Below are 26,915 nucleotides of genomic sequence, written 5' to 3'. Positions count from 1 at the left end.
CAGTCAGCTCTGCTACCTCTGTGCCAATTCTAGCCCCAGGTCGTGACAATGCCCCATTCAAGCACCACGCTTCCTAACTGGTGCAATCTCAACAAAGCATCCAGTCGGGCCAGCCCAGCCATGGATTGGCTCTCACTGTCCAGGTGTCTATCCCTCATCTCACCCTTCCACCACTGTGTTCATGCACTGCGTTCCTTCTGCAGAGTCATCAGGACCACAGCCTACCTTCTCTACAGCCTGCATTTGAATTCCTGTCTTTATTACTGGGCATCGGCCTATCAGGGCCTCGGCTCTACTCACTGGGTTTACGATGGCGTGGGAAACAGGTGAGCCACAGTCATCCCCCTGGGGCCATGCCTTGGTGACCTTCCTGTTCTTTATAATTCGCAGCACAGAGACTCCAGGAAGGAGTCTTATAGCTGCTGTATTGCCAAGGCCACTTTGCTCCTAAGCAATCACTGCCATGACAAGGCTCAAGAGCCACGTCTTGGGCCGGGTGTGGTGGCTCACACCTTTAACCCCAGCACTTTGGGAGGCTGAGACAGGCGGATCACCTGGTATCAGGAGTTAGAGACCAGCCTGGCCAACATGGTAAAACCCCATCTCTACTAAAAATACAAAAATTAGCTGGGCGTGGTGATGCACGCCTGTAATCCCAGCTACTGGGAAGGCTGAGGCAGGAGAATCTCTTGAACCCAGGAGGTGGAGGTTGCAATGAGCCGAGATCGTGCCATTGCATTCCAGCCTGGACAACAAGAGCTAAACTCCACCTCAAAAAATAAAAATAGAAAAAGAGCCAGGTCACCACGTCTTCCCCAAGCTAAGGTTTCCTAAGCAACTGCATGTGCCAGGCCGGAGGTACTGGTGTGAACAAGACTTGCTTGGATCCTTTCTGCATCCAAAGTCTATTAGGGTGTGCAAATACGCTGTATTTGTGCATCTACTCCTGCTTCCCCGGGCACGGCCGAGAGTGAATGAGGCCAGAGAAACTCCCCAGCACAGCTCCCCAGGCACTGCTACCATGTAGGCGCTGGCGAATGAGGTGAGACCCACTTGCCAATCAGAGAGCCACCATCCATTATGAGACTTGCCAAAGGGATGATGATGACGTGTGAACCAAAAAGTATCTGGCACAAGTTTCAATCAATTTAGAAAGTTTATTTTGCCAAAGTTAAGGACACGCCCATGGTACAGCCTCAGGGGTTCCTGATGACATGTGACCAAGGTGGTCGGGGTGCAGCTTGCTTTTATACATTTTAGGGGGACAGGATACATCAGTCAATACATGTAAGGTTTATATTGGTTAGATCTGGAAGGGCGGGACAACTCAAAAGGAGGAGTGGCTTCCAGGTCATAGGTAGATTTAAAAAGTCTCTGCTTGAGAAAAAAAAAAAAAAAAGGCTGGGCTTGGTGGCTCACACCTGTAATCCCAACACTTTGGGAGGCCAAGGCAGGCAGATCACCTGAGGTCAGGAGTTCGAGACCAGCCTGGCCAACACAGTGAAATCCCATCTCTACTAAAAATAGAAAAATTAGCCAGGTGTGGTGGCAGTGCCTGTAGTCTCAGTTACTCGGGAGGCTGAGACACAAGAATCACTTGAACCCAGGAGGTGGAGGTTGTGGTGAGATGAAATTGCACCATTACACTCCAGCGTGGGTGACAGAGCAAGACTCTGTCTCAAAATAATAATAATAAATAAATATTCCCTGCTTGGCAATTGGTTGAAAGAGTTATCAGTAGAAAGAAATGTCTGGGTTATGATAAGGGGTTGTGGTGACCTAGGTATTTTCATGCAGATGAAGCCTCTAAGTAGCGGGCTTTAGAGAAAAGAGACTGTGATGTTTCTTACCAGACTTAAGGTGTGTGTCAATGTTAACGCTGGAGGGGTATAATGAGGCGTGTCTGACCCCCTCTTCCTTCATAGCCTGAATTAGGTTTTCAGATAACTCGGAAAAGCCCTTGGCCAAGAGGAGGGGTCCATTCCGATGGTTGGGGGCCTTATGATTTATTTTTGGTTTACAATGATAATGATGGTGACAATGATGATAAGAGCAGCAAGGCTTGTAGGATACCTATTTCGGGCCAGCCCTGTTTAAAGCACTGAACACAGTAACTCACAACCATCACATCAGATAGTACTGCCCCATCCCCATTTTACAGCTGAGGTAGCAGATGGGAGTTCCCAAGGTTACACGGTTCATGAGTTACAGAGCTGGGATTTGAACCCAGGTGTCGTGGCCACAGAGTCCTAACTGCCTTGATGAAAAGGAAAAGTGCCAACCTGGTGGCCAGAGAGAGTGGGGGAGGTGGGCGTGAGCACTGTTGATTCCACCAAAAGTCACCAAAAGTTACTAACATTTAAAAAAATTTTTTAGCCAGTTACAGTGACTCATGCCTGTAATCTCAGCACTTTGGGAGGCCGAGGTGGGCAGATCACTTGAGGCCAAGAGTTTGAGACCAGCCTAGTCGACATGGCGAAACCATATCTCTACTAAAAATACAAAAATCAGCCAGGCATGGTGATGCACGCCTGTAATCCCAGCTACTTGGGAGGCTGAGGCAGAAGAATCCCTGGAACCCGGAAGGGGGAGGTTCCAGTGAGCCAAAATTGCGCCACTATACTCCAGCCTGGGCAACAGAAAGCAAGAAAAAAAAGTTTAAAAAATTATTTTAATGAACAGACTTAATTTATTTAAAAGTGGTTTGAAGTTTATAGAGAGGTCCATTGGAAAGTAGAGAGAGTTCCCATATATATGCCACCTCCATTATTATTATTATTGTTATTATTTTTTGAGACAGGGTCTTGCTCTTTGTTGCCCAGACTGGAGTACAGCGGCATGATCTCGGCTTATTGCAACCTACGCCTCACTGGCTCAAGTGATCCCCCCACCTCAGTCTCCCGAGTAGCTGGGACCACAGGCACACGCCACTGCACCTAGCTAATTTTGTATTTTTTGGATATATGGAGTTTTGCCACGTGGCCCAGGCTGGTCTCGGCTTCCTGAGCTCAAGCTATCTGCCTGTGATTGGCCTCCCAAAGTGCTAGAGTTACAGGTGTGTGCCTCATTTTAAGGCTGGATGGTGTTGAAGGCGACACTCTCTCCCCTGCCCTGTCAAAAGCCTTAAGCAGAAGAGTGAGCAGAGGGAGGACTCAGCCCTCGTGCTGATGGGAGAGTGCACTGGGAGTGAGGGCAGGCAGCAGACAGCCAGCAAGGGGCCCTGCTGTGTCAGAGAGAGCAGCAAACCCTCCAGGCCAACGGGTGGCTTGACCTAGGGGAGGGAGGGCAGTGTGGGCAGGAGGGATGCGCACAGGGTGGGGGCTGGGCCTGCAGAGTCAGAGTGGAGGCTTGAGGGACGAGGGATGAGGAGTCCCAAGTGTGACTCCTAGAGCTGCCCCCTGGCAGCAGAGACAGGCTACTTCTCTTTTCTGGGCCTCAGTTCCCTCACCTGCAAAATGGGGCTGCAAATGGGACTCCCACCCTAAAGAGGTGACTGAGGAGTAGATGCCTCTGAGCCCCTGCCTCAGTGCCTGGGCACAGTGGGCGCTCAGTCAGCCATAGTGAGGATGAGAAGGTGGAAGAAGGAAAGGTCCAGTGGGGAGTTACTCACCGAAGGGTGCCCGCCTCACCCTGGGCTGTGCCCACTAGTGACACAAAATGCCCGTGGTCCAGCTGTCTACCCCCAGGCCCTTGCTCCCAGTGGGAACAGGTGGGTCACTTGCGTCCAAGGTGGCAGCTTCGTAGAGTGATTAATTGTTCAGAACGTCCCCTCCCAGTATAGATGCCCCAACCTCAGCCATCATGGCTATGGCCGTCGCCTTCTGCCATGAGCCCTGCCCTGAGGGGGAGCCACGCCTTTACAGAGATGTCCCAGGCTGGTTTTGGTGGCTCATGTCTGTAATCCTGGCACTTTTGGAGGCTGAGGCAGGCAGACTGCTTGAGTTCATAAGCTCGAGACCAGCCTAGGCAATATGGCGAAACCCCCTCTCTACAAAAAAATACAAAACTTAGTTGGGCATGGTGGTACACGCTTGTAATTCCAGCTACTCAAGAGGCTGAGATGGGAAGATCGCTGGAACCTGAAGGTAGAGGTTGCAGTGAGCCCAGATCGCTGCACTCCACCCTGGGCGACAGAGTGAGACCTTGTCTTGAAAGAGATGTGCCAGAGGCCAGGGCAGCCCAGGCAGGCAGGAGAGGAGTCCCTGAGAGCCACTGTGGGGTGGAGAATATCAGGGATGGCGTCAAGATCTAAGGCTTCCCCACGTCACCAGTGGTCCTGTTACCCGTTCCCATTCACAGCCCTGCTCCTGAGCCCTGGCTAGACCATGCATTCATTCACTTCCTCATTCATTTAACCCGTCACAAGGAGGCAGAGGAGGACTCGAAGGCCCTTTCTATGCAAAGGGGAGAACGCAATTTCTGCATAGAATTGAACTCTGCGAGCTTACCCTTTCTGAGACCCAGTGTTCCCACAGGCACAATGTGGGTAACTTACATCCAGATTTCTTATGAGAAATAATAAATTAATATGTGTAGCATGTCTAGCCTGGGCCTGAACAGGAGTCAGTGGCCCATGTGGCTATTGTTAGGGGGAAGCCAGCATGGCAGGAAAGGAGTTAATAACCTAGGGTATAGAGATTTTAGGGGGTCACAAACCCCCCAGACATTGGAGCTAAAATTTGAGCATATGTTGGCTTTTCTAGGGAAAGAGAGCTGGCTTTCTCTAGATTCTCAAATGGGCTTGTGCCCCAGTAAACTAAGAACTCTCCTCCCTGGGGCTAAGCCTGGCACATCCGTCACTGGGCAGCTCGGGGAAGGGAGAGTAAGCAGAGCAGGGCGGGGGCGGGGCAGGGGGACAGCTGTCTGGGACCTCCTTCTGCAGGGCCCTCTGCGGGAGGGGCTCGAGCTGCCCAGCAGTGGGAAGGGCACGCTTCCTTGGCAGCAATACTCCTTCCCAAATGACGTCCTGCAGGGAACCCCAACATGTGAACCAAGTACGAGTAATGAAGGAGGATTCCTAAGAAATTCCAATAGCATGAAGAATAACAACTTTTACAAAGCGAGCATTTGTGGAGTACTTGCTGTGTGCCAGGGGCTCAGGGTCCCCAGCTCCTACAAATGCTAGGCCCTGCATCCCGCCCCAGTGCTCTCCTGCCCCGGTTCTGCCCAACCTGAAGCACAGAGGGTCCCCACAGACCCAACAGCGTGGAGGACAAGGAGACTTCAGGAAGGCCCCTAAGATGTGGCATGTCATTGGAAGATTCCTCCAGCTAGGAAGGGTTTGGGGTAAAGCCAGAGCTTTGTGGACATCGTGCCTACATCCTCTCTCTGTTGGTGGCGCAGCGGCATATGCACCCAGCTCCCGGACAGCCCAGGGGTCTGCAGAGTTGGGGGTGCTACTCCGTCCCGCTAAACGCTGCTTCGCGCGCCCTCTGATGGCCAGAACCAGTATGACGGGGGCTTGACAGGCCCGTTTTGGGTTCTGAAACTTGCAGGCAACAGGTGATGTGGAGGTGCAGGGCGGCCGCAGCCCTGCCCAAGGCCCCGCAGCTATCAGAGGCAGAGCCCCTACCACACTCCCCGGCAACCTCTGCTTCTTCCTTCCTGGACGCATTGCACGTGACCTGCCTGTCCCCACACTGGACCACGAGCTTCTTGAGGATATGGGCGAGTCTGTTCAGTTCCCCACGGCAGGAAACAGTGGCTGTGAAGGCTTTGACAGCTCGCTTGCTGAGAGTTCACCACGTGCCAGGCTTCTTCTAGCATCTCATTTTGTCCTCATGGTCTTCTGTGAGGGACATTCTATTGCCATCCCCATCTTATGGAGAAGGAAACTGAGGCTTGGGGAGAGAGAAATTTGTCCAAGTTATGCAGCCAGAAGGTGGCTGAGCCGGATGGCTGAGCCCAGCCAGCCTGGTCCAGAGGCCATGTTCTATCTAGGACACTGCATAAATAGCTGCTGCAGGAAAGCCGGCAGGGACTGCCCAGTCTCTAGGCCCTTCTGACCTCACCTTTGCTGACCCAGGGGAGGGCTCAGCCTGAGGTGTGGACAGGTGTCAGAGGGACCCTTGCTGCTCTGTGATAATCACACACAAGCTTGGTATCTTCATGCCTTTTGAGCCGCTATAGTAAAATACATGAGACTGGGTAACTTATAAAGAACAGAAACTTATTTTTCTGTTCTTTATTTTGAGCTGGGAAGTCCAAGATCAAGGTGCCGGCATCTGGTGAGGGCTGCTCTCTGCTTCCAAGACAGTGTCTTGAATGCCACAGTGTCCACTAGAGGAGAGGAATGCTGTCCTCATATGGCAGAAGGCAGAAGGGCCAAAGGAAGTGGAAACCCTCCACCAGAACCTTTTGTAACAGCTTTAATCTATTCATGAGGGCAAAGCCCTTGAGGCATAAATGGCGCCCAAAGGCCCTACCTCCCGCCACCATTGCATCGGGAATTAAGTTTCCAACGCCTGAATTTTGGGGGACACATTCAGACTAGAGCACTTGGGGGCATTTCCTATGCCTTTTACCACACAGTAGGACCCCCTCCCCCATACGTGTCTTTCAGAAGGTTCACAAGCCTATGTCAGAGGGTTACTGCTGGTGGATGACATCTCAGAGAAGCAGACAGTGCTCAGCTCTTGTACTTATCAACTAGTGACCATGGGTGTGCCCTTTCCCTTTGGGGGCCTCAGTTTCACTATCTGGAAAATGGATGGGCCGGGGAGGGGTGGGTCAGTAAAAGTCATCCTCAAGATATCTTCCAAACTTGATGTTGCTTTTGCTTTTCATAAGCCAACATGGCAGGGGACAGCAAACAAAAAGACTGGAAATTGAAGGAACACTGAAGGAAATTGAGGGAGTGAAATCATTAGGAGTTGGAAGACCCTGGTCTGGCCTCCTGCCAACTCTTCCTGGCAATCCCCTGGAGCCTCAGTTTCCACATCTGTAAATGGGGATGGCAACATGTCTCTAGAGACACAACCATACCTGATAGCATTTGTGAACCTGCTCTGCAAACGGCAACGTGCTCTACACGTGCAGGAGGTGGTTTTTCTTGCATAGATGAGCTGTAAAGGGTTTCTGTCTTTTGCACAACATGCATCTATCAGAGGTGTCTGAGCCAGACTGCTCAGGGGCGGCAGAGTGGGGCCTGTGATGACCCATGTTCCCTCTCTCTCCAGTTATATTCGCTGTTACTACTTTGCTGTGAAGACCCTCATCACCATCGGGGGGCTGCCTGACCCCAAGACACTCTTTGAAATTGTCTTCCAGCTGCTGAATTATTTCACCGGCGTCTTTGCTTTCTCTGTGATGATCGGACAGGTATCGGGGCACCAGCCTGGTTTCCCACCCCACTTGACTGCAGGGGCCCCTCCTACTCTTGCCAGAAATGTCACCCTCTGTGCCCGTTGCTTTTGGATTAAGCCTGGGAAAGAGCACTAGACTGAGAGTCAGGAGCCTGGAGCACTGGACCCTGCGCGGTGAAGGGGGTGGTGGTGAACTCGGCCCTATTCCCTCTCTGAGGTCATTATCATTTGGAATGTCAGTTCCTCTGGGTGCACCGGGCTGAATGGTTTTCTGCAGAGACCGAGGGAGAAACCCCTGGTGTTTCTGGTGTGCCGGGGCAGCATCTTACATTCTGGTCGAGACATGAGGTGACAGTCAGAGGTTCTCAAATTTACCTTTGAAGGGCCCCGCCCCGAGGAACAGCACACTGGCTTCTTATTTCCTCCAGCATGGAGTCAGACAAAGTGGCCGCCATCACCGAGGGACTGTGTTGTACCAGAATCAGCGCAGCCCAAGGAGCTTTCCCCCATGGTGTGGTCCCAGGGACCTGAGGCCACCAAGGGGCTGGCAGTCTCCCTCCCTTCCTCTTCCCCACATCCATGCTGGAGGCAGAACTTCCCATCCGTAAAACTTTCTCTGTGTGAGGACATCTGCCTACCCACCTCCCAACACCCTGCCAGGAGCACATGCCCGTGGTCTGTGTGAAGTGACACATCCCAAATCCATGGCATAGCCCCCACCCCCATGATCCAGTGGCTTCCTTGACCTCCCATAACCTTTACCCCCAGATGAGAGATGTGGTAGGGGCTGCCACCGCGGGACAGACCTACTACCGCAGCTGCATGGACAGCACGGTGAAGTACATGAACTTCTACAAGATCCCCAAGTCCGTGCAGAACCGCGTCAAGACCTGGTACGAGTACACCTGGCACTCGCAAGGCATGCTGGGTAAGATGGTCATGCCCTGGCAGCCACCAGCTCCCAGCCAACTCCTGTCACCTGGTGCCCGGTCCCCTGCCTTCAGGGCGCCTCCCTTGTCCTCTGTGTCTCTGAGGTCCTGAGTACTGGGGCCTCTCTTGGCTGTGTCCCCAGCATTGGTGTGAGAGGGGCCCAGTGGGGCCCCTGAAGTGCCTCTAGCAGGGCTGTCATGAGATCCTTGGAGACTTGGGGGGCTTGTCTTCTGTGTGCCTGCCCCCCTCACTTCACCCACCTTGAAATGCATCCCCATCCAAGAGTGAAGTGTGGTGTGTGTGTGTGTTTGTTTATTTATTTATTTATTTGACATGGAGTCTCGTTCTGTCACCCAGGCTGGAGTGCAGTGGAGCAATCTTGGCTCACTACAACCTCCATCTCCCGGGTTCAAGCGATTCTCCTACCTCAGCCCCCCAAGTAGCTGGGATTACAGGCATGTGCCACCTTGCATGGCTCATTTTTATATTATTAGTAGAGACAGGGTTTCGCCATGTTGGCCAGGCTGGTCTCGAACTCTTGACCTCCGGTGATTAGGCAGCCTTGGGCTCCCAAGGTGCTGGGATTACAGGTGTGAGGCCGAAGTGCACTTTAAATTGAAAAAAAAAAAAAAAAGTACTCTCTGTCCCTTCCTCCCTCCCTTCCTTTCTCTCCCTCCCTCCCTCTCTTCTCTCTCCTCTGTCCTCGCTTTGTCTCAGGGCATTGCACACCCCATGATGAGCGCAGCAGGCTTAGCCCTGGATCTCCTGGGGCAGCTCTAGAGCTCCACAGCCAGGTTGGGGTCCTGAGTTTATTCCCCGAGTTACAAGACTACAGGCATGTCACTGCCATTTGCTCATCTATAAAGTTGAGATTATAGTAGAGCACCTCTTGGGTTGCTTAGGAGATTTAGTAAAATAATTTTGCCTTTAATCCCAGCACTTTGGGAGGCTGAGGTGGGAGGATCACTTGAGCCCAGGAGTTCAAGACCAGCCTGGGCTACATGGCAAAACCCCGTCTCTATAAAAAGTCGAAAAATTCAGCTGGGCGTGTTGGTGCGTCCCTGTGAGTCCCAGCTACTCAGGAAGCTGAGGCTGGAGGATCGCTTGAGCCTGAGGAAGTTGAGGCTGCAGTGAGTTGTGATTGTGCCACTGCACTGCACTCTAGCCTGAGTGACAGAGCAAGACCTTGTCTCAGAAAAATAAAAATAAGTCCCTGTGCAGTGACTCATACCTGTAATCCCAGCACTTTGGGAGGCTGAGGCGGGTGGATTGCTTGAGCCCAGGAGTTTTCAGACCAACTTGGGCAACATAGTGAGACCTTATCTCTAAAAGAAAAAGAAAAATTTTAGCTTTTCAGGGTTCAAAGTATTTAAAAAATTTTATTTTAATAAAAACTAAAAACTAAGATAATCTTTATAAAACATTCTATTAAAAAGTGCCTGGCTTGGCCAGGTGCGGTGACTCACTCCTGTAATCCCAGCACTTTGGGAGGCTCAGGTGGGTGGATCAAATGAGGTCAGGAGTTTGAGACCAGCCTGGCCAACATGGCGAAACCCCATTTCTACTAAAAATACAAAAAATTAGCCAGCGTGGTGGTGGGCACCTGTAGTCCCAGCAACTCGGGAGGCTGAGGCAGGAGAATCGCTTGTACTAGGGAGATGGAGGTTGCAGTGAACCAAGATCATGCCACTGTGCTCCAGCCTGGGTGACAGAGCGAGACTCTCTCTAAAACAACAACAACAACAAAAAAACATAAACAACAACAAAAACAAAACAGGTGCCTGTCTCATAGAAGTGCTCCAGAGACTTTAGTTCTTGCTGATGTTGTCCTTCCAGGGAAGTGGGAACACAAGTGACCAATAACTGCAACAGCGAGGGGGCTACTAACATAGTAGCTGAGTGGGGGATGTCAAGGGAAGGCTTCCTGGAGGAGGTGACATTAGTGCTGAGTTCTGAAGGATGAGTAGGAGTTTGGGAAATGCACAGGGGTGCTCCTGGCAGAGGAAACGGTATTGGCAAAGGCCTGGAGGTGAGAGAGGGTGCACTACAAATCTAGAGTGATTCCATGCGGCAGGGCAATGGTGTGCCCTGGTGAGCCAGTAGGTGGGCACTTGGCCTGTATGTATGTCTGGGGTGGGGCTCAGCCTTGCCTCTGACCCTTGCCAGGCCTTGTTCACAGATGAGTCAGAGCTGATGGTGCAGCTTCCAGACAAGATGCGGCTGGACCTCGCCATCGACGTGAACTACAACATCGTTAGCAAAGTCGCACTCTTTCAGGTACACCTTTTGGTGCCCTCACCCTGAGGGCTGTGGGAGGCTCCAAGCCCAGTCTTCTCTAAACAGCGTTCCTTTCCCTTCCTCACCGGGACAGGGCTGTGACCGGCAGATGATCTTTGACATGCTGAAGAGGCTTCGCTCTGTTGTCTACCTGCCGAACGACTATGTGTGCAAGAAGGTGAGCTGGCCTGGCAGCCACCACGGGATCTGGGGCTCACGATCCCCCTGGCTTTCAAGGAGCTGAGCTGGAGGGGTGCCTGCCAGCCCAGGGCAGAGCGAGATTGTTGGGGAGGGAGAAGAGCGTCTGTGGCTTCATGCTGCAATGACCTGACCAGACCCAAGAGCAGGAGCGGATTAGGAGGCTTTGCCTCGGGCTTTGCAAAGCATTTCCTCAGCTCCATTGACATAGGACCATGGGGGCCAGGACAAAGATCCCCCCACCCCACCTTACAGAAAGGGAAACCGTGGAGCCTGAAGAAGGACAGGGCCTTGACTGTGTAGCTGGAACTGCTTCTGGGGTCTCCGTCTTCCCATCAGGAAAATGGGGCAGGAGAAGGGGTGGGCTTAGGTCAGAGGTTGCAAACTGGTGGCCTTTGGGTAAGATCCAGCACACAGGTATTCTGTGGGTTTTTTTTTTTCTAATTTTTAAAAAATGTTGAATTGGTCCCCAACCTTTAAAAATTTGAAGATTTCATATAAAAATTCAGATTTCTGGCTGAAAACAGAAAATCTGCCAGCACTGGGTCCACTTTCCCAAATGGCAAGAGCCAGCTGGGGTGGAGGAAAGGTTGCCCCAAAGGGGGACGTCGTGTCCCTTCCTGATGCCACAGCCCCCACCACTCCCCACTGCCCCACCCTAGGACCCCCTCCCTGCTCAGCTTCACCCTCTGATCCCAGAAAACATCTGGGGTTGAATCCTGGGGCCTGACAATGTCTAGAGCCCTTTCTGCTCCCTGTCCTTGGGGTTCAAGGTGAGACCAAGGTCATTTGGTGAGTGAGGGGAGGGGTCAGGAACCCAGGTTTCAGTCTTCTTGCACAGAGCCGTTAATAAGTTAATTATAAGCCATTAATAAGTGTACGGGGGGAAACGTTACCCAAGCAGGCTCTGCAAGACTTGGGAACCCCTGTCCCCAAGAAAGTCCCTGTCTCCAGGTTATATGCTGTGCAGCAGTGAAATTTCTGGAAGCAGAGAGCCGGGGTGAAGAGGGGAAAAGGATGCTTCAGAGCGCTGAGAATTTAAAGCTGCAACCTTAGGGGCAAAGAGGGGTTTGGGAGCAATAGAGTGACTTGCCTGACACTGGAGCCACTACCTGGCTGTGCACCCTTGGGCAAGTGGCTTGCCCTCTCTGAGTCCTGCACATCTTATGGATAAAGTGGAGGATGTTGATAGTACCTCCCTCATGGGGTGGTTGTGAGGGCTGAATAAGATGTGCATACAGAGCTTAATATTGTTCCTGGCACAAAGCAGGTGCCAGTACTGTTGCTGTTATCTTCGTGGGTGATGCAGTTTGCTTTAAATGAGAAAAAGTGAATCTAGAGTCTGTGATTGCAAATTAAATTGAGCGCTTGGTGAGCACGTGTGAAGGGCGCCCTCTGCTGTCTGGTTTTGCTCGGCAGCGATCTCTCTGAGACAACCCGGGGACTGGTTAGTGAGGTGAGGGGTCCCCTCACCCTTTCACCCTTGTCAAACTAAACAGAAACATGGAGGCAAACCTCTCTTCCTTTTTGTTAAGGGGGTCATGCATGTGTGAAATGCACAGGAAATTTTTGTCAAATAAGTCAAAAGTGTGACAGTTACTGTCCTTGGTCACTCCCCCCACCCCTTATTTATTTATTTGTTTGTTTGTTTGTTTATTTGAGACCAAGTCCCACTCTCTCTCCCAGGGTGGAGTGCAGTGGGACTATCTTGGCTCACTGCAACCTCCGCCTCCTGGGTTCAAGCATTTCTCCTACCTCAGCCTCCCAAGTAGCTGGGATTACAGGCATAGGCCACCATGCCTGGCTCATTTTTTTATTTTTAGTAAAGACAGGGTTTCGCCATGTTGGCCAGGCTGGTCTCAAACTCCTGACCTCAGGTGATGTGCCCGCCTCGGCCTCCCAAAGTACTGGGATTACAGGCATGTAATCAATTTGTAATTGATTACAGGCACCCGGCCCCCTTTTTAATTATTATTATTATTTTTTCTGTAGACCTCCTCTTCCCCTTTTAAACACATGTGACTCACAGGTAGCTGGCCAGGACAAGGGCCCGTGAAGGCATGAGGATTGGAAGGCGCGTGGCAGACTAGGTGTTTCTAATTGCATTCCAAAGCAAGCTATTCATTCATGCATGCGTTCAGTTTAATTTGGGATTAAGGCCATTGTATTCATTTTCCAGGCTGCCGCGGGACACTGCGCAACTCCACCACAAGCTGAGTGGCCTCTCTCCTCAGCTTGTAGGTGGTCATCTAGTTTTTTTTGTGTCTCCTCACATCCTCTTGTCTCTATGCCTGTCTTTGTGTCCACATTTCCCTTTTTTTAGGACACCAGTCATATTGGATTAGGTCTAGAAGGACCTCATCTTTAGGAATTACATCTGCAATGACCCTATTTCCAAATAAGGTCACATTCTGAGAGGCTGGGGATGAGGATTTCAATATATGAATTTGGGAGGGGGTACGTAATTCAACCCATAACAATCAGGAACTCTGGAACCAGACTGTCTGGGTTCAGATCCCAGCTCTTGGGCAAAGAGTGATCTCAACTCCGAGGGTTGTTGAGGATAAGTAGTGCACTGCATAAAGCAATTTGGGGCTGGGCACAGTGGCTCATGCCTGTAATCCCAGCACTTTGGGAGGCTGAGGCAGGCAGATCACTAGAGGCCAGTAGTTCGGGACCAGCCTGGCCAATGTGGCAAAACCCTGTCTCTACTAAAAATACAAAAATTAGCTGGGCACGGTGGCACATGCCTGTAATCCCAGCTACTTGGGAGGCTGAAGCATGATGCCTGTAATCGCAGCTGCTTGAGAGGCTGAAGCACAAGAATTGCTTGAACCCAGGAGGCAGAGGTTGCAGTGAGCTGAGATCATGCCACTGCACTCCAGCCTGGGCGACAGAGCGAGACTCCATCTCAAAAAAAAAAAGGCAATTTGAACACTATCATTATTATTGTTCCCATTCCTGTTGCAGTTAGCAAATGCTTCCCGAGCCCCTGAGATGTGCCAGGTGTAGACATCATTTGATGGTGGGAGCTGCTATCTGATTTGCCCTGCCTCCATCAGTGAGTCTAACTGGAAATTTGCAGAATTCCATTATACCTGCACCTCCCAGGTTAGCTGGCCCTTCCCATTCCATGACATCATTAACTGCCCCACTGCAACCCTGTCAGTTACAGAGGGCATGGGGTAGTCACTCCTCCAAGTCTACAGATGGGGAGACTGAGGCCTGAGAGGGAAGTGACTGCCCCCACACAACACCCCAAGTTGTGGTGGCAGGGCTGGACCCCAGTGTCTAGGTTCCTCCTTGGCAGACCTCCAGCCTCTGGATCCAGCCCTGGCTGCTTCTCTGGTGACTTTGGGGGATGGACAGAGGGACTTGTCCCTTCTCTGTTTCAGGGGGAGATTGGCCGTGAGATGTACATCATCCAGGCGGGGCAAGTGCAGGTCTTGGGGGGCCCTGATGGGAAATCTGTGCTGGTGACACTGAAAGCTGGATCTGTGTTTGGAGAAATAAGGTCAGAGGCAGCTGGGGTAAAGTGAGGGGACTGGGGCAAGGGCTGGGAAAGGAGGCGGCCAGCGGGCAGTGCAAGTGTCTACGGCTTGGTAGATGCAGCACTGGCACCTGCTGATGTATGCGGGGATGGGGGCGGGGGAAGGCTCTCATCTGTGTGGGGCCACCACTGTGCTCCATACATGGGAAATGAAGATCTGAATGAGACCAAAACCGCAGTCTCTAAAGGGTCTCCTTCCTCCCTTCTCTGCCCCAGCTTGCTGGCTGTTGGAGGCGGGAACCGGCGCACAGCCAACGTGGTGGCCCACGGGTTTACCAACCTCTTCATCCTGGATAAGAAGGACCTGAATGAGATTTTGGTGCATTATCCTGAGTCTCAGAAGTTACTCCGGAAGAAAGCCAGGTATGTAACTTTTCTTTCATTTAATAAAAAATTGCTAAGGACAATGAATTTCTCTTACATAACCACAGTACCTTTATCTTTTTTTTTTTTTTTTTTTTTGAGATGACGCCTTGCTCTGTCACCCCGGCAGGAGTGCAGTGGAGTGATCATGACTCACTACAGTCTCAACCTCCTAGGTTCAAGTGATCCTCCTGCCTCAGCCTCCCATGTAGCTGGGATGATAGGCACGTACCACCATTCCTGGCTAATTTTTAAAATTTTTTTCTAGAGCTGGGGTCTCACTATGTTGCCCAGGCTGGTATCAAACTCCTGGGCTCACATGATCAGCTCTGACCTCCCAAAATGCTGGGATTACAGGTGTGAGCCACTGCACCTGGCCTAATACCTTTATTAAGATAAGGAAATTTCGTATTGAAACAACACTATTATCTCATTCATAATCCATCTTCAGATTTTGCTAATTCTTTAAGAGTATCCTTTGTACCTTTTCTTCTTTTCCATTCCTGAATCAAGTCTAGGATCACATACTGTAATTAAGGTGCAGAGTATTCTTAGTCTTCCTTGATCTGGGATAGTTCCTCAGGCTTTTCCAATCTTTAGTGACTTGGACTTCTTTTAAGCATACAGGCCAGTTATTTTATTTATTTATTTTGAGACAGAGTCTTGCTGTGTCACCCAGGCTGGAGTGCAGTGGCACAATCTCGGCTCACTGCAACCTCTGCCTCCTGGATTCAAGCAATTCTCCTGCCTCAGCCTCCTGAGTAGCTGGGATTACAGGTGCACGCCACCACGCCCAGCTAATTTTTGTATTTTTAGTAGAGACAGGGTTTCACCATGTTGGTCAGGCTGGTCTCAAATTCCTGACCTCGTGATCCACCCCCCTCGGCCTCCCAAAGTGCTGGGATTACAGGCATGAGCCATCGTACCCAGCCTATACAGGCCAGTTATTTTATAGAATGCCCCTCAGTTGGGGTTTGTCTGATGTTTTCTCGTGATTACCATTAGAGTGTGCATTTTTGGCAGGAAGAACTCAGAAGTGAGTCGCTTCTGCAGCAGATGTATCAAGAGGCGCATGATGCCATTTACTCCCAATATCAATGATTTTTACTTTGATTACTTGGTTAAGGTTTCTGTACTGCAAACATATTTTCCCTTAAACCTAATTCCTAAGTAATTAGTGGGTAGTCACCTTCAGACTATGAGGATATCCTGTTCCCCATCAAACTTTTACCCACTGCTTTTAGCATCCTTTGATGGTTCCTCGCTATGATAGTTACAGAGATTGCTATGATAGTCGTAAAATGGTAATTTTGTAACTCCACTCTTTCCTCGATTATTAGCTAGCAGTCAGCTGTATGGAAGAGCTTTCTCTTCTCTCCCATTTGTTTATTCATTTCTCAATGTATATAGGCATGGATTTACTTGATTCCATGAATACTCTGTTAACAATCATTATTTTGATGCTCAAATTGGTCCAATTTGGCCAGTGGGCACTTTTTCAAGGTGGCTCGTTTGTGACCTTTGTGATATCCCTGTCGTATTTTAGCACTTCCTTGCTTACTCAAGGAATAGTAAGCCACAACCAGATGCCCTGGTTCATCTTGTTCTTCCCTTGCGGTATCCTGGAAGTGGCCATTTCTCCAAGGAGACTTGATTCCTTTTACTGGGGGATGGTTTTTAGAAACCAAGATCTGAGTCCTAGGAGCAGTCATTGCTACTGGAGTGCTACTAGACCTCTGCAGCAGACAGAACCAAGAAACACACCAGGATGTATAAATACAAATATACATATACAAAATACATGTATAATATATTATGTGTATATAAAATACATACACATACATATACATATATATGCCAGCTTCAATTTTTCTGTCTATTCTACTGATTATCTAGAAAACAATTTCAATCCAGCATCGCAGAATTCATTCTTTTTTTTTTTTTTTTTTGAGATGGAGTTTCACTTTCGTCACCCAGGCTGAAGTGCAGTGGCGCCATCTCAGCTCACTGCAACCTCTGCTGGGATTACAGGCGTGTGCCACCACGCCTGGCTAATTTTTGTATTTTCAGCAGAGAGGGGGTTTCACCATGTTGGCTAGACTGGTCTCGAACTCCTGACCTCAGGTGATCCACCTGCCTCGGCCTCCCAAAGTTGCTGGGATTCCAGGCGTGAGCCACCCTGCCCTGCCACCACATATTAGAATTCATTCTAATATTCTCCCTTTTCATACTTGTAAATCTCTTCTCCAACACTGAGCAATACAGAGAAGTTCATTTCAGAATTTCCAGCCCATGTCACTGTAAAAACAAAAAGTAAGCCTTCTAGGTAGAGTTCAGTACTGGATGCAGTTCTTTTGTGTTTAGCCCCAAGTATATATGATGGAAGTGTTATGTTCAAAGTTATCTGGAGTCCTTCTCTTCCTCCCCTACCCTTTAATGTGGTTACTTTATTCATTTGAAATACAGGTAGGTTCACTTGTTTCAGTTTACATTCCATTTAGGGCTCCTGCCACCCTGATCTTTGTTGACTTTTTCTTGTTTTAAGTATGTAGAACATTAACATGTTCCTGAAGGTCAACACTCTGCAAAATGGGGCACTCAGAAAAGCATCCCAACTCTCCCTGTCCCCAGCCCCCTGACTGCAACCCCCATTATTACGTGACTCGTCGCATCAATTTCTGCCTTTTCTTTCCTCTGCTTACTTTTGCAAAAATAGACAAGTCCACAAACACTTTCTTTTTTTCTTTTTTGAGATGATGTCTCATTCTGTAGCCTGGGCTGGAGTGCAGTGGTTAGATCTTGGCTCACTGCAACCTCCACCTCCTGGGTTCAAGCGATTCTCCTGCCTCAGCCTCCTGAGTAGCTGGGATTACAGGCATCCGCCACCACACCCAGCTAATTTTTGTATTTTTAGTAGAGATGGCGTTTTGCCATGTTGGCCAGGCTTGTCTCGAACTTCTGACCTCAGGTGATCTGCCCGCTTCTGCCTCCCAAAATTCTGGGATTACGGGTGTGAGCCACCACACCCAGCCCAAACATTTTCTTATTTCTTCTTCTTTCTTACACAAAATGTGGCATGCTGTAGATTCTTGTACTTTGCTTTTTTTCCACATGATGACAAAACCCGGAAATCATTGTCTATCAGCACAGAGTCAGCTTCCTCATTCCTTTCCACAGTGGCAGAACATTCCTGTAAATGGACATTTAGGGTATTTCCACAATTTTGCAATTACAAACAGTGGTGCAACGAATAACTTTGTGCATCTGTATTTTGCATTGTTGGGGAACAGCTTATTCTTTTTAGAAAAGCCAGTTTTTGTTTTCAAATCCTTAAGGTCAGGTTTCAAATTGAGCGACAGGCAACATAGTGTGTCAGGAACCCCACAATAGGTCTGAGGCTAGCGGGGCTCGTATCCCTTCCATGTGAGGTGCTGGCTGTGTGACTGTAAGGAAGTTGTTTAACTTTTCTGGTCTCAGTTGTCTCCTATGTAAAATAAAGGTCATAACCCCTACTTTGCTGCTGTAAATTTTTTTTTTTTTTTGGAGATGGAGTCTTGCTCTGTCGCCCAGGCTGGAATGCAGTGGCGCAATCCTGGCTCACTGTAACCTCCGCCTCCTGGATTCAAGCAATTCGATTCTCCTGCCTTAGTCTCCCCAATAGCTGGGACTACAGGCACATGCCACCACACCCGGCTAATTTTTGTATTTTATGTAGAGACGGGGTTTCACCATGTTGACCAGGCTGGTCTGGGACTCCTGACCTCAGGTGATCTGCCCGCCTTGGCCTCCCAAAGTGCTGGGATTACAGGCATGAGCCACTGTGCCTGGCCTGCTGCTGTGAAAATTAAATAGTGTGCAGGAATGTCTCCGGTGGGGTGCCTGTCATACAAGAGAGCTCAGTGCATGTTAATAATGATCACTTCAGGCCGGGCGCAATGGCGCATGATTGTAATCCCAGCACTTTAGGAGGCTGAGGTGGGAGGATCATTTCAGCCCAGATATTTAAGGTTACAGTGAGTTATGATCGTGCCACTGCACTCCAGCCTGGGTGACAGAGCAAGACCCTGTCTCTAAGATAAATAAGCAATTTTTCCTCTGTAGCCATCAAATTTACCCTATAATTTTTCAATTAGCTAAAACCTTTTTAATCCACATGTCTGGGTTTTCCTCCTTGTCTTGTATCACACATTCGTATTTTCCCCTTCATTCTATACAATGACACCATAAATAAACTGCACAGAGAGCTGTCATAACAAAGGGAAGAAACTCACCAGCATCCGTTCCTACAGCACAGTGATGTATCGAGTACACAGTGCTGAGTTCTGGGGACACAGCAGGGACCAAACAAAACTCACATTCTAGTCAGGGAACTGACAATGGAAAGATGAGCGATGATGTGATGTGTCTGACTATGAGGAAACACAAAGCCACGGGAGGAGCAGGAAGTGATGGAGGGCTGCCAGAGATAAGCTGGTTGGGGAAGCTGCTCTGAGCAGGTGGCATTTCAACGAGACCTGCACAAAGCAAAGGAGTGAGCTGGGTACAGCATTCTGGGCAGAGGGAACAGCATATGCAGAGGCCCTGGGGAAGAGCAGGCTTAGTGTGTGGGTGGCGCAACAGCAAGAAAATTAGCATAACTTGGTATGGGATCAGAGGAGTCTAGGGGAAGAGATTGGGTCGGACCTCAGAGGAAGATGGGAGCCACGGAGAGTTTTACACAGAGGAGTGACTTGAAGTGCCTTAGGTTTTCACAGGAGCCCTTTGGCAGCTTCGAGGTAAAAGGATGTAGTGTTGATGTCCAAGCATCATGCACACAAGACACTGAGGTCTCCTGGGGAAGGAAGCTGTCCCAAAACTCACCTTACCTGGTTGCTCTCAAGGAACCCACTGGGCCCTTCCAGAACCCAGTCTATCTGATTTCTCCCAGAAAATCTCCCCATGTTCCCCACCACATCAGTGGTGTGTGCCAGTGCCTCCTCTCCCGAGGGACAGACAGGTAGAGTGGGCCCTTGTGATTCATGGACTCCATATTTGCAAATTCGCCTCCTCACTGAAATGGACTCGTAATGCCAAGATCAATACTATCAGGCTTTTGTGCTCATTCAAGGACATGCCCAGAGCAACAAAATACTTGAGTCACCCCAAGTGCACGCTCCCCGCTGAAGTCCCAGTTCTGTCTTCTGGTTTCAGCTCTTGTACTGCAAAGAGGTGTCTTTTTATGGTCCATATAATGCCACTCTTTTTTTTTTTTGCATTTTTGTGCTTTTTGTTGGCGATTGCACTGTCTAAAATGGCCCCCCAGCATAGCGCTGAAGTGCCGTCTTGTGTTCCTAAGCACAAGAAGTCTGCGATGTGCCTTACACAGAAAATATGTGTGTTAGATAAGTTTCATTCAGGCATGAATTACAGTGCTGTTGGCTGTGTGTTCAATGTTAATAAAACAACAATCTATATTTAATAAGATGTCTTTAGCTGGCACAGTGGCTCACGCCTGTAGTCCCAGCACTTTGGGAGGCTGAGGCGGGCGGATCACCTGAGGTCAGGAGTTCAAGACCAGCCTGGCCAACATGGTGAAACCCCATCTCTACTAAAAATACAAAAATTAGCCAGGCGTGGTCGTAAGGCACCTATAATCCCAGCTATCCGGGAGGCTAAGGCAGGAGAATGGCTTGAACCTGGGAGGCGGAGGTTGCAGTGAGCCAAGATCACACCACTGTACTGCAGCCTGGGCAACAAAGTGAGACTCTGTCTCAAAATAATAATAATAATAATAATGTCTTTAAAAAGAAACACACATAAGACAAGTTTATTATTATTAATTTTAGAGACAGGGTTGTGCTCTTTCACCCAGGCTGGAGTGCAGTGACACGATCATAGCTCACTGCAGCCTCGAACTCCTGGGCTCAAGAAATCTCCCGCCTTGGCCTCCCAGTGTTCTGGGACTGTGTGTGAGCCACCACACCTGGCCAAGTTTATGTATTATGGTTGATGAATGTTGTGATGAGAGATTTGTAGGAATCTAGCCTTGTATTTCCCCTAGGAGCAATGTTTCCATATTTGCTAATTCAGTGTTCGCAGAGATCTTATAGGACATAATTACTGCAAATCATGAGATTCAGCTGCTTATGACTGAAAACTGGTACCAGGTCTCCCCACCCTCTCTTCTTGCCCCCGCCCCCACCAGGAGGAGCAAAGCTCAGGAAAGCCATGCTTTTAGCTGTTATCCCATCCCGCTGGGTGGGTTAGGCAAGAGTTTGGCAAATCAGATGGGACCGCAAAGGCACCTCCCAAGAGCCGTGCAGAGGCCCCCATTCCTGACAGTGCCTGTGCACCTGTGTCCACACTGAGAAGGCTGAGGTGTGGGTGGGAGGCAGCCAGGCGAAGGAATGGGGCTAACAGGCCTCACGGCAACGTGGCAGGGGGCGTGGGAATGGGGGTCCCAGCCATGAGTCATCAGAGTGGTTGTTTGCTGGCCAGGCCAGCTTGACCAGAGAGGCAGGGGATTGTGTATGAGCTCTGCTCATCAGGGGAGATACACTGTCTGAGAACCATAGTCCCAGGGACATCTGAGTTGGTGAGGGCCACGTGTGAGATTCTGTCCAAGCTCCCTGCTTTGCAGATGGGGGACCTGGGTCCCCAAAGAAGTGAAGTGCTGAGATCTCTGGCTTGACCACTCCAAGAAAGAGGATGAAGAGGTCTTATGTGGGTGACTTGCTCCGGGCTGACTGCTCAATCTCAGTTACAGGGAAGCATACATCATCAGAAAATGAGGACAAATTTCCCTAATCTGGAAATGCCCCAGAAGCCAGCTCAATGTTTCCAAACAGAGACAGCTATTAGCAATCAGCAAAGGTCCTATAAATAGTTATTTTGTTAGAAAGAAAAAGATAGTTCATTTTCACAGCACCCTCAGCTTTCCTGTGGGCTGTCACATCATGAATTATGGACTCAAATAACATGGGGGACAGTGCCGAGCTGGCGCATGTCAGAGGCGTCTGGTGAATTATCATGTTTGTGTTCTCCTGGGGGATCTCCAGCTAGAAATGCAAATCTTGGGCAATTAATATCAACATGCACAATTTAAACCCATTGCCTCTGATTAGATAAGCAGCCAGTAATGGCCTCATTTTTAAACAAACAAGTTTTGCTGGAGCCTCAACGAATGAATTTGCCAATTCATTGTCTAGGCCCGCTGGTTGCAGGCAGAATTCGTTTGTTCTTGAGACAAACTGCTCACCGCATGTTTGTAGTGTGAAAAATTCCCAGTAAAAAGCTAGGGCTCTCTTTGATGGAAAATCTACCCTTATCTAGAGAAACAGGGTGGTACATGCCATTAGATGTGGGTGGCAATTCTGCTTCTGCCACTTCCTGGTAACCTTGGGCATGTCACTCCCCCTGCTCTGAGCCTCAATTTCCCCAACTGTCAGAGGCACAATAATCTCAGCCCTTTCCATGTCACAGGGGTATTTGTCAGTGTCCAGGAAGATAATGATGTAATGTCGCTTTGTAATCATTAATATCTGGGGCACTGGGGTCAGAAGTGTGGGTTTGAATTCTAGCTTTGCCGCTTCTTAGCTGTGTGGCCTTGGGAAAGTTACTCACCCCCTCTCAACTTCTATACCCTCATTTGGAAATGAGGATGAATAATAAGACCCACTTATGGGGATTGTTGTGAGACTTAAATGAGAGAGTATGTGTTAGCATAACAGTATTACCACAGATTTAGCTGTTTAAAATCACACATTTGCCATCTCAGTTTCTGTGGGTTAGAAGTCCGGACATGGCTTAGCTAGGTCCTCTGCAAGATTGTCATCAAGATGTCTTCCAGAGCAGGCTCTCATCTTAAGTCTGGATGGGGGAAGGACCCACTTCCAGGATCACATGGCTGTTGGTGTAATTCAGTTCCTTGGGGTTGTAGGACTGGGGCCCCAGTTCCCACTAGCAATTGGCCAGTGGCTGGCCTCAGGTCCTTGCCATGTGGGCCTTCTCCAACACAGCTGGCTGCTCCCTACATCAAAGTCATCAAGGGAGGCCAGGCACTGTGGCTCATGCCTGTAATCCCAGCACTTTGCGAGGCCATGGCAGGAGGATTGCTTGAGCCCGGGAGTTCAAGACCAGCCTGAGCAACATAGCGAGACCCCGTCTCTATTACTTAAAATAAAAATCAAATAAAAAATAAATAAAGTCAGCAAGGGAGAATCCCCTTGCAAGACAGAGATCACAGTCCTGTGTGACATATTCCACCAGTGATAGCCCTTATTGTATTCGATTGTTTAAAAGCAAGACACATACCCCACCCATCCTCAAGGGAAGGGGACCACACAGAGGCGTGGACACCAGGAAAGGGGTAATAGGGTCCACTGAAGGGTGCCTGCAAAGGATGGAGCAGAGGGCCTGGCACATATAGACACTCAATAAATGCTGATAATTGTGATGGTGACTAGGGGGAGGTGACAGTGAAGCAAAAGGAGAAGGAAACAGCTTTGGTTCCTTTTCCACCTGGGCATCTTATTCCCAATTCCCTGTGTGAAAGTGTCCTTCAGGATTTCCTAACTCTTCTGCTGGTTAAAAAAAAGATAGAGGCCAGGCGCAGTGGCTCATACCTGTAATTTCAACACTTTGGGAGGCCAAGGCGGGTGGATCGCTTGAGCCCAGGAGTTTGAGACCAGCCTGGGCAACATTGCGAAAACCTGTCTCTATAAAAAGATAAAAAATTGTGGTGGGGCATACCTGTAGTTACAGCTATTTGGGTGGGAGGATTGCTTGAGCCATGGAGGTCAAGGCTGCAGTAAGCCATGATCATGCCACTGCACTCCTGCCTGGGCGACAGAGCCAGACCCTGTGAGAGAGAGAGACAGAGACACAGACAGAGAGAGAGAGAGAAAGGAAGAGAAGAGGAGAGGAGAGAGGAGAGAAGACAGAAGAGAGGAGACAGAGAGAGACAGAAAGGAAGGAAAGAGAAGAATTTTCTAGCTATGTGACCTCAGACAAGTTATTCAACCTCTCTGAGCATCATTTTCCTCATCTCTAAGGTACAACAGACAGTAAGACCCACCTCATTACAGTTGTTCTGATCCTTCAATGAGATGCAATGCATAAAGTACTTAACACGACGCTTGGCCCAGAAAAAGCTCTCTATAATCACCAGCCAAAATCACCACCACTACACAGCTCCAGCTTAAAGGAGGCTGCAGAAGCGAGCCTTTCTTTTCCCCCAGAGTGCGTCTGTGATGTAAGTGGATGCTGCTTTCTTCCAGGCGCATGCTGAGAAACAACAATAAGCCCAAGGAGGAGAAGAGCATGCTGATCCTTCCGCCCCGGGCGGGCACCCCAAAGCTCTTCAGTGCTGCCCTCGCTATGACAGGAAAGATGGGTGGCAAGGGGGCAAAAGGCGGCAAACTTGCTCACCTCCGGGCCCGGCTCAAAGAACTGGCCGCGCTGGAGGCGGCTGCAAAGCAGCAAGAGTTGCTGGAACAGGTAATGTGGTTGGGAACCCAGCTACCACGTCCATTTCGGATATGTGCCAGGGAGAAGGCCGAGGGGTCTCCAAGAGTGGGCCACACATTTAGTTTTAGGGTCTTCCCCCTCCTTTTTCTATCAGTCAGGGCTCATTTGGTTACTAGTGACAGAGTGCAAGCTCAAATTAGCTTGAGAAAAACGGGAATTAGGGGTCAAGTAATCGAAAAGTTCAGGCAAGCCTGGATCCAAAAGCCCGAATGATGCCAGCAGGACGAGTGTTCCCATTGTGTCATCTCTGCTTTATTCAGTGATGGTTTTATCTCCAGGCAGGTTCTCAACAGTTCTAGGATGACATCCTCCTGGCATAGCAACTCCAACAGAAAGAAAGCACCTCTTTCCCAGGGATTCTAGCAAAAGTTCCAGGACTCACTGTCATTGGACAGAATTGGGTCACATGCCAATTCTTGAGCCATTCGGTGTGGCCAGGGCACTATGGTGCTCTAAAGAGGCCTGGGTCACATACCCGCCCCTGGACTGAGAGTAGGCTGGGAGCAGGATCTCTAAAAGGCAGTCTTGATACTGTTGCAGAGGTTAGAGGAGAGGGTGTGAGAAGCAAATGTCCCTCCCCAGAAGACAGTGTATCCTCATATTTAATACTGTGTCTCTGACAATTTAAGATATTTGGGTCAGGCATGGTAGCTCACACTTGTAATCCCAGCACTTTGGGAGGCCAAGGCAGGAGGATCTCTTCAGGCCAGGATTTCAAGACCAGCCTGGGCAACATAGCGAGAACTTGTCTCTACAAATTTTTTCTTTTTTTCTTTTTAATTAGTCAGGCTTAGTGGCACGTGCCTGTGGTCCTAGCTACTTGGGAGGCTGAGTTGGGAGCATCACTTGAGCCCAGGAAGTCGAGAATGCAGTGAGCTGTGATTGCACCATTGCACTCTAGCCTGGGTGACAGAGTGAGACTCTGTCTCAAAAAATGAAAAATAAAAATCTGAAAGTAAAAACCTCTCACACAGGCAAAGTGCCAAATGTCCCCACCCCCATAAATCTATGGGGAACATTAAAATTAGTTCTGGGACTTTTTTCTGTGACCAAAGCCAAGAATACCAAGTAGAATGATTACATTAATTATGTCTGTTCACGGCTGTCCTTTAGGAAGGCTGCTGGGGATCTGGAGAGGGACTGGGGTTAGGCAGACTGGGCTTAACAGTCTACACAGCAGAGTTCAAAGGAGCCCAGTGAACTCAGTCTCAATCCAGCCTTGTGTCAGAGTCCAGGAGACCCATCCAGATGTTGTTTGACAGTAGAAGTCTGGTGAGTGACATCAAAGCCATTTGGGGTACCAAGACATTCTCCAGATACAGCCACCAATGACCCCAGACTGAGGAAAGATGTGATTGCCTGGCTCACAAACTGTCAAGGTTAAGGTGGAGCTGGCAAGTAGGGGTCTTCAGTGCTGGCTGCTGTGAGGGCTGACTAGACAGGAACTCCAAGGGTGCTCTCAGTACACCAAGAGCTTCAGCTGGGGTGGGCTTGTGGCTCCTAAGTGGTAGCTCTTCAGCAAGGCAGCTTTCAGATGGGAATTAAATTTGCATGAGTGTTCCATTAAAAGGCACTTCCCTTCCAAATCAGAACAACCAGGGCAGAATGGCAGAGTGCAGGGAGCTCTTCACTAGACATTCAGAGACACAAGTCCAAATCCCAGCTCTGTCACCCACTAGCTCCATGACCCAGGAAGCTCCTCAAGCTTTCCGAGACTTGGATTACTGAGGGTTGCCTCATGAGGTCGTAAAGATCAAGCAGGATTACCTTGGAGGCCTTTTAGAAAAGCATGTTGAACACAGCAAAGCACTTTTCTAACTTCCCATGAGCTGCTGATTCCAGCCATAGCACTATGCTTCAGGAAGTTCCACAATGCTCACCATCTAAGCATCCTGCCCTGGAAATGCGTTGTCAAGAGTTTAGGGTGGGCTGGGCGCAGGTGGCTCACCCTTGTAATCCCAGCACTTTGGGAAGCCAAGGTGGGCAGATCAGTTGAGGTCAGGAGTTCAAGACCAGCCTAACCAACATGGTAAAACCCCATCTCTACTAAAGATACAAAAACTTAGCCAGGCATGGTGGCACACACCTATAAGCCCAGCTACTCGGGAGGCTGAGGCAGAAGAATCGCTTGAACCTGGTAGGCAGAGGTTGCAGTGAGCTGAGATGACACCACTGCACTCCATCCCGGGTGGCAGAGCAAGACTCCGTCAAAAAGAAAGAAAGAAAGAAAGAGAGAGAGAGAGAGAAAGGAAGGAAGGAAGGAAAGAAGGAAGGAAGGAAGGAAGGAAGGAAAGAAAGAAAGAAGACAAAAACCAAAAAAAAATAGAGTTTAGGGTGGACAGGGGAGGGTGGGACAGGGTTACCAAAACATAGGGAAAAACTGAGACAGAGGGAGAAGCATGTCCCAAGAGAGGCCTTGGGTTCTTGGAGCATTTTGGCTGCCCCCCTCCATTCCTCCTTTCCTTCAATATCCTACGACTTGAGCAAATGGCACAGGTCTCTCTGCACAAGCACGTTGACTGCTGTCACTTGAAACTCACAAACACCACTTCACATGGGTCTTGGGCAGCTGAGGACCATCCTGGCCTCCTCTGGGAGCTGCTCCCTCTCCGGTTTCCTTCCGTGCAGAGATGGGGTCAGGCAGAGTGGGAGGGGCCACAGGTATCCACAAAGGCTTGATTTAATTACCCAGTCCCCTACTGATGCGAAGACCATGGCCATCGTTTGTGGGAGGCAGCACAGGCTGGAGGCTGGAGGTATCCATCAAGTCCCCACACACAGGGTCA

The 26,915-nt window shown here is 49.6% G+C and overlaps 1 protein-coding gene across 1 annotated transcript in view; it reads left to right on the top strand.

Moving 5' to 3' along the window:
• CNGB1 (cyclic nucleotide gated channel subunit beta 1) overlaps nt 1–26,915 on the top strand; it is a 95,410-nt gene that overhangs the window by 64,588 nt on the left and 3,907 nt on the right. Inside the window, exons 27-34 of the mRNA XM_054455090.2 lie at nt 204–326; nt 7,179–7,320; nt 8,073–8,232; nt 10,414–10,511; nt 10,606–10,689; nt 14,105–14,223; nt 14,476–14,622; nt 23,880–24,099. Coding sequence (XP_054311065.2) covers nt 204–326; nt 7,179–7,320; nt 8,073–8,232; nt 10,414–10,511; nt 10,606–10,689; nt 14,105–14,223; nt 14,476–14,622; nt 23,880–24,099 — 1,093 coding nt within the window. The remainder of the gene's footprint in view (nt 1–203; nt 327–7,178; nt 7,321–8,072; nt 8,233–10,413; nt 10,512–10,605; nt 10,690–14,104; nt 14,224–14,475; nt 14,623–23,879; nt 24,100–26,915) is intronic.

Source organism: Pongo pygmaeus, chromosome 18 (assembly GCF_028885625.2).
Source record: "Pongo pygmaeus isolate AG05252 chromosome 18, NHGRI_mPonPyg2-v2.0_pri, whole genome shotgun sequence".
Lineage (NCBI taxonomy): Eukaryota > Metazoa > Chordata > Mammalia > Primates > Hominidae > Pongo > Pongo pygmaeus.
Note: the sequence above shows the minus strand (reverse complement) of the source record. Positions and strands in the feature narration are given on the sequence as shown.